Raw genomic sequence first — 17,032 nt, forward strand, 5'->3', positions numbered from 1 at the left:
TAATATCAACCTTCAATACTAAAACTCATGTATAAAACCAATATGAAAATATAGACTCAGTTCCTTAGTCAAGTTTTTGAGGAATACATTGAGCTCTGAAATTATTATTAATAATAAGATTAACAGATTATCATCTATTTTCAATATTGAAAATTCATGGTTTCAAGCAAATTGAAATTAAGAATTGATTTTAATGAATGAGATGCAACACCCATCAATTCTTGGTTCTGCTCAGAGACTAGAGTGTCTGAGCATCACCAGAACAATGAGAACAAACCTTTTGTTTAAGGTACTCTTTGATAGTGTGAATTCCCAAGCTCAGGTCCTTTAAGCAGTACAACAGCCCCTTTCCTTGCAAGGGATGAAGTGATTTGTCTGCCAACATTGTCATTGTTATATTGCTATCTATCAGCTTTTCAAATGCTTTTATTAAGAAAGATATTAGGCTGATTGTCTAGATTTGGGTAGTATAGGGTTTTTTTCTAATATTTTGGGTATGAACATTACTTTTGCTCTACGTCAGGTTCGGCATGTAGCCTAGTGCTAGGTTGCATCTATATAAACACCAGTTACCAGGAGTTATTATTTTTGCTCCTTTTTGTACCAAGATGGAAAGGATCCCGTCTACTCATGGCGCTATGTGCTGAAAAAATTAATTTCCCAAAGAATCTTTTTCTCAGTGCATATCTCAGCTGCTATCTTCCAATGTTTGTGTGTTCTCGTATTTCCTAGGGATGGGTTGTAGGTACTAGGTACACCTTGGTTGAAGTAGGTATCACCAATGGTCTGAACTTGGCATGTTGGCCAAAGAGGGAGCCAGCATGGTCTCTCTAAGTCCTGAACCCTACTGTGACCTAGCATCTTGCCACAAAAAATGTATCCTTAATGAGTCCAAAACCTGCTGGAACAGACATGAGGGACGTGAAGAGATTCATAGAAGGGTATATACAAAACTTACAAAGGAAAGCACTGGAAGGCAACAGCAACTGAACCAGGATTCTGGTTGGACTCCTGATGGCTCTGCCACCTAAGAAGGCACGTACACCGATTAGAAGTACAAACAGAAGAAACACTGTGCAGATACTGCCAGGAAGAGGGGAAAACACCATTTTATGTTTTTCTGAAGGTCTTTGTTGATTCTGCAGGAGAGGAAAAGCCACAAGCAAGATCCTACACTAAGGAGCTGCTGGTTGATTAACAACCTGAAGCTGGCCAGTAAGTCATAAAAAAACAGAGGTGCACAATAGATCTACCGAAAAAGCAAATCTACTGCAAAAAACCTTTTGCTACCTCTTTTATCCCTATCCATATCCCAGGAGGAAAATGTGTACTTAGAAATAGCATCACTTTTTACTTTGCATCTTCTGTGTATCAATTGTTTGTTTACTTCAGGGCAGGGTTTATATCTATCTACTCTGTCTTTTACTAGTGTTTTATGTAGTCGAGATGTTGTTGATACTGAAGATATTTCTCCGCATAATTTGCGAAAGTTTTATTTTTTTGTCCCGTGGGTGGTTTGATTGTATAAAATGAGTAGCCTCATACTCTCCCCAGTTGCTTGTTGCTTTGTTAAATGCCCTACTGGCATTGACCCTTAGTTTACCCAGTTCTTTATTCCACCAGGGTGGTTCTTGCTTTCTTTTGAGTTCTTTCACCAAGCAGCTTGACTTATATGCATTAAATTATAGATATGAATGAAAAATGTTTAAAAATATTTTTAAGGAATCAATTATATGTTAAACAATTATGATAAAAAATACTCAAGATGTTGTTGAGTGTGGCACCGTTCTTGCTGTGGAACTCCATAATGGTGTTTTTTTTATAAATAAATATATATTTTATAAATTAATAATATGTTAACATTCTCATTCATGTTCAATGTTAACATATTATTAATTGATAAGTAGTGTTATACGAAAAAATATAAATAACAAGGCTGTGAGTTAAGGGGCTGAAGATGATTATAAAATAATTGAAAAGCTTCCCATGTAAATAAACCTGCTGGAACTAAAGGCTTATATTTATTTATAAAAAAACACCAATAAAAAATACTTTTTTTAAATAAAATATAAGATCGTTTATGGTGATGGATAATTACCGATAGAATGTTTTCTTATAGCTTTGCTTAGATTAAATATAAAATGGATGAAAATAGTAAGTTACATGGGAAAAAATTATGCTTCATTTGGCTGCACTGTGGTGTTCGGGTGGTAGCATTTTTTTCTGTGAAACCCTAAAATAACATCTGTATTTCCGTTTCCAACCTCTGGAGGCTGGCCTTTGACCAATTCACCTCAGTGAATTAGAATAAAATATAAAAGTCATAAAACTAGTCGAAAAAATGCCCCTGTTCGGCTTCAGTATGTTCGGTAAAGTCGTGCCGAAGATCAGCGCCCAGTCTGACGACGACGAGGAGTTGGTCGACCCTCAGGTGACTCTCAAGGAAAGTTGCGAACCGAACTGCAAATCGTTTAAAGACAGATTGAACGAATGCTCAGCCAGGGTCAGCTCGAAATCACAGACGACGGAGACCTGCGTCGAAGAACTGATGGACTTCGTCCACTGCGTTGACCATTGCGTCGCCAAAACTCTATTCACCAAACTCAAGTGAAGGAAACACCGAGAACTAGTTCGGAGAGGTGAACCGCCTATCTTTCCTTTTGTATTTATTTAGTTTTCTCCTCTGTACAATATTTGTTATTAAATAAAATGGTTATGTAGTTGACAATTATCCCTGTTATAATTTTTATTCACCTCGAAAGCTCTAGAATATCTTTAAGTCATAACAGCCAAAGACTTATCTATAAATTATGCTTTTTATTAACCACCTTAACACGGTTCTTTAAAGGCATGAATCCTCACCTAGGAAACCTTCACAGAAACTTAAAATGTGTTATGTGGTCTTCCTGGCAGTATCTGCACAGTGTTTCTTGTCTGTATGACGATTCAAGGCATAGGCAGCAGTGCACTGTCAGGAATAAAACGTGTCATTCTGGAACAACACCCGTATGTGAGGATGTCTTAACGACATCCGTAACAAAAGTGTTAAGATTGACTGGTGTAATCTGTATGCGTCGCTTGGAGATTGAAATTTTCCAGAATTTTTTTCACATAGATTTCTCTTTAAGGTATATAGGGTGATGAACTATGGTTTCCAATCCAATCCTAGTTTTCTTATCATTATTGTTTTAGTTCTTCAGACATATTTCAACGTTGGCCATCTTCGGTGGTTGGCCTGTATTATTTTATCATGTTCCTTTTTATAGTTTGTCTTGGTCTACTTATCCTTACTGTTAAGTTCTTCATACACATTTCACCATTATACCATTTTCATTATGGCTATTCTTGCAGGTTTGATCTGTAAGATGTGTTTCAGAGTTTGGTCAACTTCAGTAGTTTGTCTGTTATTTTATCATATGCGTTCTTTTTATAATTTATGAAACAAGGTTTTGTCAAAATCTTCATTCTATTTTCTAGGCCTAGGATGAACCAGTAGTTTGGATGTTGCAAAACAGCTTATTATATTTATTCTTGCTGTTAGATCCTCGATAACATAGCCTTGCCAGTTGCTCCTTAGTTCCTCTCCTAGTTGCAAGAATCTGCCTATACTTTCACAAAAACGCAAAACATGTTCTGCAGTCTCCTCTTCTTTCTGGCAATACTTGCACAGTATTTCTTCTGTCTGTATTCCTATGTGGTGCATGCGCCTTCTTAGGCGACAGTGCCCTCTCAGGAGTTCAACTAGAATCTTGATTCAGTTGCAGCTACCCTCCAGTAATAACTTTGTAAGTATTGCTTTGGCACTTCTTGGATTTTGGAGAAAAAATCCATTTTTCGGTGTCTCCTTTTTTTGTGGCAAGATGCTAGGCCACCCGCCACACTAGGGTTCAGGGCGTAGAGAATTCATATTGGCTCCTTTTTTTGTCTAGAATAGGTCTGGCAGATAAAACCAGTGATAGCAAGCAAAGTAGGATACAGCTATAAGGTACTAGTTCATCACATAACATACCTCACTGCTATTTTTAATCTTTTTAGCCTTATTAATAAAAATTAAAATATAAACAAAACAAATAACTACCAAACACCACTGGCATCAGGAGTGCACTTTTTCTGTTAAATATATAAATTATCTTCCGAAAAGAAAATGTTCTGGTGTATATGAAATTTTTGTATTATTATACAGTCAGATATTAAAACCATAGATGGTTTCACTGGAACAAAGTAATTAGTAGTATGATCTAGAATAAATATGAGAGATTGAATCTTAGAATTTAACTTGAAAAACGTGTTATTATCAATGATTTTGTTGATCCCATCAACTGGTGCACAAAAATCGATCTGCTATTAACATAAATCAGGCAAATACCCTTGACTTTTATTCTGTAAAGGTAAGTTAATTACTTATAATATTTACATATAATATTACACTTATTGTAATTCTAGTCATATAGGAGGGCTTGTCCAACTCTGTGGTGTCACAGATGCGGGTCAAACAATTTTACAATATAATCCATTAAAAAACCATGGGCTCTGCTAGGATTCGAACCTAGAACCACTAGCAGTACATAGCTGGCAAATACAAGTTAGACTTTACAGATTATATGTATTCAGTTGTATTCTTTTGGTAATTAATTGCAGTAATACGGTTGTTAACAATCATCCTGGTCTGCCTACTCTTGCTGGGCTGATCTTTCTTAAATTGTCTTAAAGATTAATTTCAATAAGTACTTATTTTATTTTGATAATATAGGGTTTTTAATTGGTCATTTTTTACTTTTCAGATCTTCTAGGCTATGATGTATGATTTAAACTTGTTTTTTTTAAATGTCAGAAAAAGCAGAGGCATTTTCTATCAAAATTAAGATATAATGAGGCCAGAAAAAGAGATATTTTCTGTTTCTCCATTCCAATTTATTAATATTAATATTTTACACATCACAGTCACTTGAAATTAAATAAAAATTGGCTAATCGAATTATTTCTTTTTACTTTTGCTTGATTTCTTGTTATCAGTTGCTTCCGGTAAATACACAGCGTGCCCAGATGATTTTAAATGTTTAAAAAGGGCGTTTTTCGAGGGGAACTCTTCATTGCACGTCACACACAGGTTTTTTTTCACCTCCTCTTCGGGATTCTCTTCTTTTGCCTTCTTCTTTTCCTTGTCTTTTTTCTTCACTTTTGCAGGTTTTTTAACAGGTTCTACTGTTTTTTTCTCATTCCTTTGCCTTTCTATTTCTTCGAGGGATAAATCGACATCCGAGTTGTCAAGTTCAGGCATAAACGCTTTCTTTTTCTTTTCCTTCTTCTTTTTCGTTTTTATTTCCTCATCCTCTGTAGAAATGGAAATATCGTCTAAATCTTCTTCCCCGTCAAGAAGATCATCATCGTTCTCGTCTTCATCCTCGTCTCCATTTTGCATTAACAATTTTGAGTTTTCCTGATGTTTCTTTGATTTTTCATGATTGTGAAAAGCTTTTGTAGTTTTAAAAAGTTTATTGCAAGCGGTGCAATAAAGGGATTCTTCTTCTTCATCCTCTACTGTCAACTGCGATTCGATCTGCTCCAACTCATCAAGAACATTCGTAAACTTGGACCAATCCGATTCGACATAGCTCTTCATTTTTTCGTTTTTTTCTAATATTTGCTTTTTTCTCATTTCATTTGCTTTTTTCTCGTTTTCTAGGGACTTCTGTTCAAGCAGTTTGGAATATTCTTGTACTCTTTTATCCCTTTTGCGTACGAAGTTTACCAATGCTCTCACCTCTTCATTACGCTCTTTTCTCGCTTTATCTCTAATCTTTTTGTTTTCTTTTTCCATAAGCCTTACGACCCGCCGGTTCGGGGCTTGCCTTATGTCATACTCGTCCAGCCAGGAAAATGTCTTTTTGGTCGAGTAACTCTGCCAGTGGGAATAGAAGAGGTGAACAACTTCCAAGTAGGGGCTTTTCGAATCGCCGAATTCAGGGATTTCGACGTCGTCTGTGCAGAACTCCGAGTCTTCAGCTGCGATAGTCTTAAACACCTCGTTGTACACCGAGTAAAAACCGTTCTCGTCGTCGTTGAACCCTTTGTAGCAAGAAGTGGTGAAATAGGCGTACACGTTCAAGCTGTCGTCTTGGTAATTCTCTCCCAGACCACCTTTAAGTATTGAATCTTTGTGCCTGTCGTACCAAGAACGTTCCTGGGGGTCGCTGAGGACGTCGTACGCCTGCTGCACCAGCTGGAACATCTCTTTCGCCTCATCCGCCGTCTCCAGATTTTTGTCCGGGTGCCATCTGAGGGCAAGTCGCCTGTATGACTTCTTTATGTCCTCGTCGCTGGCATCTTCGTCCACTTCGAGGACTTCGTAATAACACTTCATTGTGGATTTTTCAACGTCAAACCATTTAAAATATAAAACTCAGCCAGAGGCTGAGTCGCTGAGACCTAAACGCTAAGTTCTAGTCGCACGAGGTTACATTCCTAATTTTGTATTTCTGTGCCATAGTTCGTACTTCGAGGTATCGATCTGTGACATACAACAACGCTCCAAAAGTGAAATGAAGAACTTAACAAAGAGGCACTTCTTTATATACAATTTAACATATATATAATTTTATTTAAATTTACAACATGCTTTTGTCAATGTTTAATACTTAATAAAAAGGATAATGATTTCGATTTTCTCCTTCATGGGAAAATTACTCAGAGTTGAAAGACAATCTTCATAGGTTTCTGCAAAAAATATGTCAATATAAGAGAAACAAATGCCTTCTTCGCGTTCGATCTTCTTTGTACCTATCCCTTGCAAATAAATTAATCCTTTTTCGGCATTATTTCACTTTAACAAAGGTAATTTTAAAGAACCAGCAATTTAATTATCATTACTGATATGGCCCACTACATCTCAGGTTTGCTCTCCAAAGTCAGTCTCTACTTTGTATTTTTTGTTTGTTTTATTTTACTTATTTACTATTGTGTAGTTTGTGTTGCTTCGTTTTGTTTTTTTAGTTTTTTAATTAATATTTTTTTATTTTTTTTAGTTTTTTCTTTTCTTAATATATTTTCTTTTTAAACTTTCATATTGTTTTTTATGATACCAGCAACAACCTCCATCAGATGGTTCTAATCAATGCTTGTATACTTATAAATTTATTTCTTTGATTTAGTACTTCATCTTTTGTTGTAAGTGAAAGTATCTATCTATCTTGTCAGTGTTTAATTTAATCTGTTTTCTTGGTATTTGTTTAATTCCTTTTAATCCCTTCGCATTTTTGAAACTTAAAAAAGAACACAATTGACAAAATCACACGAAGACCAACCACTAAAGATGGTGAAATATCGAAACTCTTCTGAAGACAAAACCTGCAAAAGGCAGATAGGATCAAAGTATAATTTACTTAAAAACACCATAAGTTTTGAGTCTTATAAATTAAAATTAACTCAACATTGTTTGCTTTATGAGAAGATTTTAGATTTGGATTTATATATGCTCAAATCTGCACATGTACCGAGTTGAGCCTATTCGCTTCTTGTACTCCACCAGCAATTCCAGCTTTTGCTATTTACAGTAATTTGCCAGCAGAGAATGATGGCAGTATGGGGTAGACCACAGTCTTATCCGTCCAGCCATCGAGGTTGGGGGGTGTCAGCAGCTAGGTCAATTCAGCAACCAATTCATGCATTTACAAACCCATTCATACTCAAATCCATTCTTAAATACATTCTTTCCTATTCACATACCATTCATTCAATTAGGATGATGGGCATTCCCGCTAATAAATACATTCACTCTGAAGACAAACTAGGTATATACAACTATTATTACTGTATACAATAGAACAACCCTGTTTCCACTAAGAATCGGAACAGGGAAAATGCTTGTGCTCAAGCACAATTATCAATCCAGACAGCATTCCTGCATGCTCTCTGTATGTAGCCAAGGAATTGCACCCTTCATTTAGGTGTGACACATCAAGCAACCATTCTCTGCATGCCGGATACATATGCAGGCTTTGGCCCAAAAGTAAGTCAACCAAGTGTCAACTTTGTCTGGCCTATTCTTAACTAGGTGAGGATGTACAAGTCAGATCCTCTGAGGATCTTGCTTCTATAGCACAGGATTCCACCAATACTGCCACATTTTTTAAATCATGTTTCTCTATTACATATTAGTAATGGTAACAACCAGATTTATGCTAATGAAACTACAGGGTGCAAGACAAATAAAAGTTGGTACGGTTAAAAAATCAAATCAACAGAATCCTATCCTGTTAAAAATGCTCCTCACTAACAATAATACTCTGCTCTTTGTTAGTACTCTCAGACCATTGAATACCCTCATCCATGATCTTTCTATTCATATCCTCCCTACCAAACCGATTTTCTAAGGAGGTTGAAGGGTTGTAGGCCTTGTGATCAACCGTGCACATAAATCCATCCATCGAGTGCTTGTCGTGCAGTCAAAGAGGATGCCTAGTGCTGATAGCTTAAATTCACACTTTTTTTTTCACATCCAAAGAAAGAAAAAGAAGCTTTGAAGATAATCAAACTACAGGTTTATCACCTTGAAGACCTTCACTCACCATAAAGTATTTGTACTAGAAAATTTTTGTGTCGGATATGGTAAAATAGATTTTTTTTTCTTGAACAGTAGCAAACACTAGATTAATTTAGTTTTTCTCAGACAAAAGCATCTCCATAAAATTATATTATTAGATTTACCTACTAATAAATTAAGGTAATAAAATAATTATTAAAAAAGTCCAAACTTATTAAATTTTACTTAACACTATACATCTTAATATTGCACAAATAAAATTTACAATCATTCATATTAAAATTCACTTAGAAATATAAAAGATCTCAAAGAAAATCAATTTTGCTTTTTCAATTATACTATTATTACTTATTTAAAAAATAGAACTCTTTTGAAATGGTTGTGACATTAAATAAATTCATATAAATATTAACACATTTAAATATCACATGTAGAAGGTTCTAGTTTTGAAAGCCTCTAATTCACACCAAAAAAATATAAATATAAAACTTGGTTTTAACAAAAAAAATTTAAAATTAACTTACATGTAGTTATAAATTTATCTTTAAAATTTCAATCACCATTTTATATGTTAAATTCTTGGGTCTGTAGGCTTCAGCTGAACTAACTCTTCACAGATTTCCCAATATTTTTTCGCTTTTTCCATGTCCTTTGCACCCGATGAAAGATTGTGCTCCTAAAAATAATAATTGTTATTGCTGTCAGTTATTGATTGGTTTAAAATTTCACACTTACTCTGCAGTCCATAAAGTATTTGCCGTTCATGCCGTCGACTTCATCGGAAACTGCCAAATGGACTGAAGTCTGTGCGCCTTGTTCAGGATTCTAAAGAAATTATTGCAGTATGAATTTTTTTATGTTAGTTTTAAACTTAATAAACTAACCTTGAAAAATAATTTAGCGATTAGTTTGATTGGCAAATTGAGCGGGAAAGGGACATTCCTCCAAATTCCTGAATCAATCATCCCCGGATGGAGGCAATTAGCTGAAACTCCTTAAAAACAACGTATTAGTTTAATATATTAAATCTATTTACAAATTTAATGTGCTTTACCAGTGCCTTCCAAGCGTCTTGCAAGTTCGAGAGTAAACCAAATGTTTGCATACTTTGAGACGTAGTACAGATATGCTGGAAGGCTATTTACAGGATTAGGATTTTCTAAGTTGACAGATGCCAGCCGGTACAATTCAGACGCCACTACAATTATGCGGCTCGGTTTGGATTTCTTCAACAGATCTAAAAGCCAATAGTTTATAAATATGTAATGGAAATCATGCATGATGGTGTTACCTATTAAAAGGTGTGTAAGCAAAAACGGCCCGTATTGATTTGTGGCCATTGTCACTTCAAGACCTTCGTCTGTGACATGTTTAGAAAATGTGTTTGCCATTCCTGCATTGTGAATTAATACATCGAGCCTCTCTTCAGTCTTGTTTATCTCTTCTGCAAACTCCCTGACTGATTTGAGACTACTCAAATCCAGTTTCCGTACAACAATATTTTGATTTTTTGCCTTCCTTGCAATTTCATCTGAAAAAAGAAGCAAACTGGCCTGTAAATTAATGTTTATTATAATTTGTTATGCTTATTATTTTTCTCCTAAAAATAAGTTAAAATTATGTTAGATTTTATTTGTACACCACATTGTAGTTCAATATTTTATATTGGTTATATATTTTAAATTTCCTTGAAGAACGAAATCACTGCAATCCAGTTCTCTGAGACTAAATATTAATTGAAAAACATGATTACAAAAAAAGTGGCACTGTTGTTGGGCCAGATTGGCTGAGGAGCTCCCTGTTGATAGGTGGCCCTTGAGGATTTGACTCGTAGAAGAAGTGTAATCTTCACCCGATGAAGGATAGACCATGCAAGGTTGACACATGACAATTTTGTGACAAAGTCCGCTTATGTGTCTGGCAAGTGGAGAAAATTGCTCAATGTTACGCACTTAATTGAAACGTTCTATTCTTTGGCTCCATATAGAGAGCATGTAGGACCACTGGATCCCAACCTCGGTAGCTGAACGGATAAGAGAACTGCCAACAATCCGGTGTAAATTACACAAAAGCTAGAATTGCCGACAAGCTGCAAGAAGTGATAGGCTTAACTCTGCACACTTGTGTTTGCATGAACATGCATATGCAGATTTGAGCTAATTACAGCTAGTAATCAGTAATATTCTTGAACATGGCCAAAACTAGTCAGAACATTAAAATATTTAAAAAAAATATTCTCCATTCATTCATTTCCATTTAATTCATCCATTTCTTGGGTTGAGGGATACATCTACCATCACAAGCACTTGGGTAATAATAATTGTCAGCAGTGACTTGGAAAACAATTTAAGAATACAGTCAATTTTAATATTTAAAATATGTATGTATAAATAAATTATTTATTAATTTACCTCGAGCTACAACTGCAACCTCTAAATTCCGACAGGCCATTATAACCCTTGCACCTCGTTTTGCCAAATCAAGCGTTGTCTCATATCCAATACCTAATTTTTTTAAAAATAAATACAATTATTTAATCTTTTAATAATATTATTAATACTAAAATAAACTGTAAACTCCAGAATGAAAATATTTAGGAAAAATTAAAGGGAAACTTAGTTTCCTACTTTGTCATATATTTCAGATGTTAAAGTATAATGGAAAATTATTGAAATGTTTTAAAATTGAATTTGTATTATTAGATAAAAAGTAAATATGTAAAAATAACTTAAAAAATTATAATATTGGCTGTTTAGAATGTCGTAAATATTTTAAGTATACATAACAAACTCAAGGTCAGCAAAAAAAAAAAAAAAAAATTTAACAGCAAATAATTATTAGATTTAATTTAAAATGCTTGCTGATTTTGTATATTATGTACTTAAAAATAATTTCAAATTCCAATATTTCAAAATTTGTAAAAAATTTACCTCCATTCGCACCAGTGACTATGACTGTCTTTCCAATCATTTTAGCATTACTGTTACAAACCCCTGTCGTGTATTGCACATAGAATTTAAGCGCCGCAAGCAGAAACAGGAGCAGCGCGACCAGTCCTCCAAGAAGCTGAATGAGTACAGTAGACTGCAAGAGCTCTGATAATAGACTAGTCTGTGACATACCCTAGAAAAGGTTGAAGAGAGAGGGTATAGTAAGGTCATGCACTGTTAACAGACGGAGAGCCTGAATTTTTTATGGTGGGAGTTGGAGCATGAGGAGAAAATCTGTTTTTCAAGTAGCGGGGTATCACCAAGGTCACCAAGAACCAAACTTGCAACATCGGAAGAATTTTTTAATTTGTTTTTACTTCCCTAAATCTCACTGTGTTTATTTCAAAAATATACTTTATATTTAACTTTAAACTTCCAAAACATTATATTGCTTAAGAAATAAATTTACTTTCTCAAATTAAAATTAAGTAAAGACTGTATTTATATACAATATATATTATGAAATGTTCATTTTTTATGTGCATGAACATCTACAATGAAAATAAACCCAATTTATAGTATTATTTTTATTTATTTATTTTTTTATGGAAACAATAAAATCAGTATTTCACTTTGCTAGTTACATTAATTATTAAGTCAAGTGCTTTATTTATGCCAAATTTAATTAAAAATACAAATATTTTCAAACTTTTATATTATAATTTTGTGATAGACTTCAATTAAATATTTCCTTATATTGACTTTAATGAAATGCTATTTTTGGAACCATTTTGAAAAATTGATATATTTTAATAAATTTTTTTACGAGGGGTCGCAACAGCAGAGGTCATATAAATCCTCGGGATGTTGGTTTTTGAAAAAAAGCCTGTTTAAGTTTTGTCGAACCTGGAACATTAAACTTACAGTGATGAGTACTGTGTCAATGCCTAAACCATTGTAGCCACTAATTTATGTTTTTAAATGTTAATGTTCATAAAATAAAAGCACTAAGCATGTTTATAGCTTCATCTCTGATCACCCTGATTTTCCTATTCGTACTGCCTTCGCCTGGGATGGTCAGTAATGGCCAAACTAGAGGTCACCAACCTTTTACCAATATTTCACAATCAATTTTTGTTCAATATTATATTTCATCCACCAACGGCTTAGGCCATGGTGTCAGTAGCTTAATTTGTCTTTTACAAGCATTGCAAAGTACTTTAATATAATTGTGGTTGTTTTTTTTTGGTTTTTTTTTCAGTTGAACAAAAATCAATAATTTATTTGTGATATTTTTTTCCTAGTGTTAGATAGTACTAAGCTAAAATAGCAAATTATTTATAATTTTGAAGTAATATTTTCTATGTTATACTTTGGTTTTACAGGACATATATTTGTTCCTTTTATAAAATTAATAAAAGTTCAAAATATTTCAACAACATTAGGCATACAAGAGCAATAATATTTGACAAACATTTATTCCATTTAATTTTTTTTTTCTTGTAGTTACTTTAGAAAAGTATAATTTCATTATTGTCTGTTGTAATAGTAATTAAGTAATTTTTCAATTGTTTGGTCTTAGGGCAGAGGCCAATAGAAAGTTTGCTGAGAATTAGTGAATGCAATTAAAATTCTCTTTTCCCACCGTCTCTTTTTTTTTTGTCAAATAAAACGTAGTTGTCAAGAAAGAATATTAATAAAAAGTATGATACAACTTAAAATAGCCAAAAAATGAATTTTTAAAAAGAAAAATATATTTATATTCAGGTTATTTAAAAATAAACAAGTATTTTCAAATGAATTTTTCTATGAAGAACTAACATAAGTAGTTGAAAGAGAGTTGCAAAAACTTTATTACATAATGGATATAACTAAATAAGAAATTTAAAAAGTAAAAAAAGTGTTTCCTGCCATACAGGAGGGTCACACCATTTTACAATACATTTTTTATAGTATAATAATAATAATTTAATAATTAATTAAAAAGCCATGGGCTCTGCCGGGATTCAGAACTGCTAGCGTGACAAGTTGGATGCTCTAACCACTTGGCCACTGAGGTCCCCATTAAGTGTTTTTGTTTTAATACTGTAATAATTTACACAATTAAAATCTAAAATATAATCGAAAGCTAAATAAACCGTACTATTTTGGAGGGACGGAAACATATTACTCATAATTGTCGCATAAATACAATGTTCAGTAATTGTGAATTTTGCAATAAACTTCTATTCCACAAAGTTTTAATACCACTAATGTTTGATTTTGCAGATTTTACAAGTCGTCGGAACAGGAGTATTTTACAATAGACTTATATTAAATTGAGAAATATTGATCACCTTAGCCTATTTTTGTTTAATTTCTTTCTGGTGTGTTTTCCCAGCTTCAGTGGTTGGCCTGCCCTATTTTGTTGGTTGTGTCGTTTTTATATTTTTTAAAATGAGAAGGAGTGTGTAAACATTGTCTTTATTCTGTGGCAAAAATGAATAAAAAATAAAATATGTGGTGAGTAGTGACTGTTAGTCGATAATTATTCAGAAATCATGATATGCGGTCTGGTGTGATGTAGGTTTCAGAAAAACATTTTTTTTATCGTGCCAACATTTCGATCTTTATTGAGATCATCTTCAGGGCCTGGGATTTACAAACATTGTTTACATTTAACAAATACATGTAGGATGTGGAAAAAAGGGAATTTATACAATGCAAAATATATTGTTTTTATATTCAATCAAAGTATTTCTACTCACTCAAAGTGTTAGTCTTCTGTGTAATTGTGTCATTCTTGCGTGTCGTGTTGAGAGTGCCAGTGAGATATTGCTGTTTTATGTTTATATACGTTCTTCAAAATCCAACATATATAAACATAAAACAGCAAAATCTCACTGGCACTCTCAACACGACACGCAAGAATGGCACAATTACATAGAAGACAAACGCTTTGAGCCCTGAAGATGATCTCAATAAAGATTGAAATGTTGGCACGATAAAGAAAATATTTTTCTGAAACCTACATCACACCAGACCGCATATCACGATTTCTGAATAATTAGAAAATAAAATATTAGAACTTTCCATTGTTGAATTTTACACCATAAAAAAATAAAATTCAATAATTTGAACATTCTAATCTATCTGTAAAGTCAACAATATAACATGTACATATTAAAGACACAGAACTGCTCCTATTCTATTTTTATAGATATTATAAAACATAAAAAGTATCAACTCTCTTCTCACAAAGCAAGGGATGTTTTATTTTGACTCCAAACTTATATGCTACACTTACAAAAAGTAAACGTGTACTTTGATCATTTCTGATCATCCTATTTCCCTACTGCCATAGTTTTGATCTATCAGATGCATTTGAGAATATTCAATGAATGGCTTGCGTGATTATGTGCAATGGACATGTCATTCAACATAATTATTTAATAATCTTTATTAAACTTAAAATATTTTTGTGAAAAATAAAACAGAAAAACCCACTACTGGTATACACAATTAGTGTTATATTAAATTATATATTTAAGCAGCCCTTATTTTAGAATAATGTTATTTTTCAATATAGTTGTTGTGGAATAAAGACAAAGGATCAAATAAATAAACAAATATAAATATTTTTTAAGCTTCTACAATACATAAAATCCTAAAAGAGATATGAGTATAATACACATGTCTGGATTATATAAAATATGAATTTGTGTCTTACACAAACAAGTAATAGATAAATATAATTGGTAAACAATGACAATAATTAACAGGTACTCACAATTCTTTGTTTTGCTACTGTGAGAAGAATAGACAATAGAGAAGGATCTTAAGACTGATTATGGCTTAGTGAAGGTGTTCTTATGTTTAAGCCTCTTGGAAGGGAGAATGAAATCCGTAAGTAAGCTGCTATTGATGATTGAAAAATGCAAGGAGGGAGAAGGAAGAGCAGGTGGCTGACCTATTGATGGTTGGCCGGCTTTGGAAATATTAAGGAGTAGGGATTAAGTGTGATATGATGTTGGGTGAAAGAAAATTCCTAGGATAGTTGAAAGTGAAAGCATTATTGTCTATGAACTATATTTAATAAAGACTTTCACTAATCTTTTACTCAACCACTTGGTTAATGGGCTAATGGAGGAGAAATTTCTTTTATGTTTCTTAACTTAAATATATGATAAATTTTCTATTTGAATTTTTTTAATAATTAACATAATTGTATAATGTAACGCATTAATAATTAATTGAATGAATTTTATATGATACATATAGATTTTTTAAAATATAAAATGTTACGTGTTGTGTTTAGTGACTGTTACTTGATGATTATTTGGAGGTCATTGTTGGCACAATAAAGACAATATTTTTCTAGAACCTACGTCACACCTCACGACCTCCAAATAATCATAAAATGTTACAATAATTATTAGGGGATGAAATATAACTCTTTTAAAAGTGAATTTGTTTTGTATAATTTAATAATAAAACAAATTTTAAAACTTTAATTAATTATACATTATAGAGAATACCGCATTTTCTTTTATTTAAATTAATTATTCATTTAATAGAACAAAATTTTTGTGTACTTGTTTCATTAGACCACCCTGTACAGATTTAGTTTCTTAATACTGAGTGTCATGTTTATTAATCAGTCATCTATTATCTAATGATCAATAAAGTTAGATATTGAAGTTTAGTCATTACCGATCTCATCTTGGTCTGATTTGGCAAATTTTAGCATTTCACCATTTTTGATTTTTTTGTGACAACGGTGTAACATTTGGCCGATCACTGAAGAAACCAAACAAGCACGGATAACCAGTCCAGGATGATAATATTAAAATAATTATAAATGACAATATTTTTTAAGGAGCTTAAAATAACTATGTCATAAATAAAATTAATTTCAAGCTTTAATTGTGCATTTAGTTCTCAAAAGAACACATTTATAAATGATAATTATAAATGCAATAAAAAAAAACATGATAAAAGAACTGGCAGTGTTAGTGAGTCAGTTCACTATTCATAGGTGGCCTTTGGAGGACCTGACTTGAAGAAGGATCATCCTCACCCGATGATAAGCCCAATTTATTTTTGGGCCAAAGTATTTTTTTTTTTTTAATGGTTAAATTGATCATCAATGGCAAGCGAGGTTCTGATACAACGGGGTTACTGCAACCTTGGGATGTTCATGCACAGAAAGTTTGGCATGCAGAGAAAAGTTGCCTGATGTGTCCCGTCTAATTGAAGGGTGCAATTCCTTGACTCATAGGAATGCCACCCCATATGATTATGGTACTTGAGCACGGCAGTGAGTATGTGTCCCTTGCTTCAAATCTTGGAAGAAACAGTACTGTTTTATAGACAGTTTAATGTCTAGTTTGTTGAGTGAATGTATTTTATGACAGGGCAGATGGCAGAATATTGAGTACTCCACCACCCTTAACCAATGTATGTAAATAAGAAAGAATTGAAGAGTAAGTGAGAATGTAAATGGGTCTGGATTTTGGAACTGATTGTGTTGAGGACTTAAATGATCTAGCAGTTGGACCCAAGCTTGGCAGCTGGATGGCTA

At 33.1% G+C, this 17,032-nt stretch overlaps 3 protein-coding genes across 3 annotated transcripts; 1 reads left to right on the forward strand and 2 right to left on the reverse strand.

Moving 5' to 3' along the window:
* Window positions 1-2,230: 2,230 nt before the first annotated feature.
* On the forward strand, window positions 2,231-2,731 carry LOC106666813 (cytochrome b-c1 complex subunit 6, mitochondrial-like). The gene has a single exon (XM_014394280.1). It carries the CDS (start codon window positions 2,342-2,344, stop codon window positions 2,609-2,611), a length of 270 nt encoding a protein of 89 aa, XP_014249766.1. The 5' UTR covers window positions 2,231-2,341; the 3' UTR covers window positions 2,612-2,731.
* A 2,127-nt stretch (window positions 2,732-4,858) lies between these two features.
* LOC106670424 (dnaJ homolog subfamily C member 21) lies at window positions 4,859-6,485 on the reverse strand. Its single transcript, XM_014400753.2, has one exon. It carries the CDS (start codon window positions 6,359-6,361, stop codon window positions 4,976-4,978), a length of 1,386 nt encoding a protein of 461 aa, XP_014256239.1. The 5' UTR covers window positions 6,362-6,485; the 3' UTR covers window positions 4,859-4,975.
* Window positions 6,486-8,743: 2,258 nt separating this feature from the next.
* LOC106670485 (retinol dehydrogenase 14) lies at window positions 8,744-15,401 on the reverse strand. The gene is made up of 8 exons (XM_014400904.2): window positions 15,239-15,401; window positions 11,470-11,662; window positions 10,951-11,043; window positions 9,831-10,070; window positions 9,594-9,776; window positions 9,424-9,533; window positions 9,275-9,364; window positions 8,744-9,215 (listed from the first exon to the last, which is right to left on the reverse strand). The coding sequence occupies exons 2-8, from the start codon at window positions 11,657-11,659 to the stop codon at window positions 9,111-9,113; spliced, it is 1,011 nt and encodes a 336-aa protein (XP_014256390.1). The 5' UTR covers window positions 11,660-11,662; window positions 15,239-15,401; the 3' UTR covers window positions 8,744-9,110.
* Window positions 15,402-17,032: the final 1,631 nt, after the last annotated feature.

The sequence above is a fragment of the Cimex lectularius genome, unplaced genomic scaffold (genome assembly GCF_000648675.2).
Source record: "Cimex lectularius strain Harlan isolate CLEC.00 unplaced genomic scaffold, Clec_2.1 scaffold209, whole genome shotgun sequence".
Taxonomy (NCBI): domain Eukaryota; kingdom Metazoa; phylum Arthropoda; class Insecta; order Hemiptera; family Cimicidae; genus Cimex; species Cimex lectularius.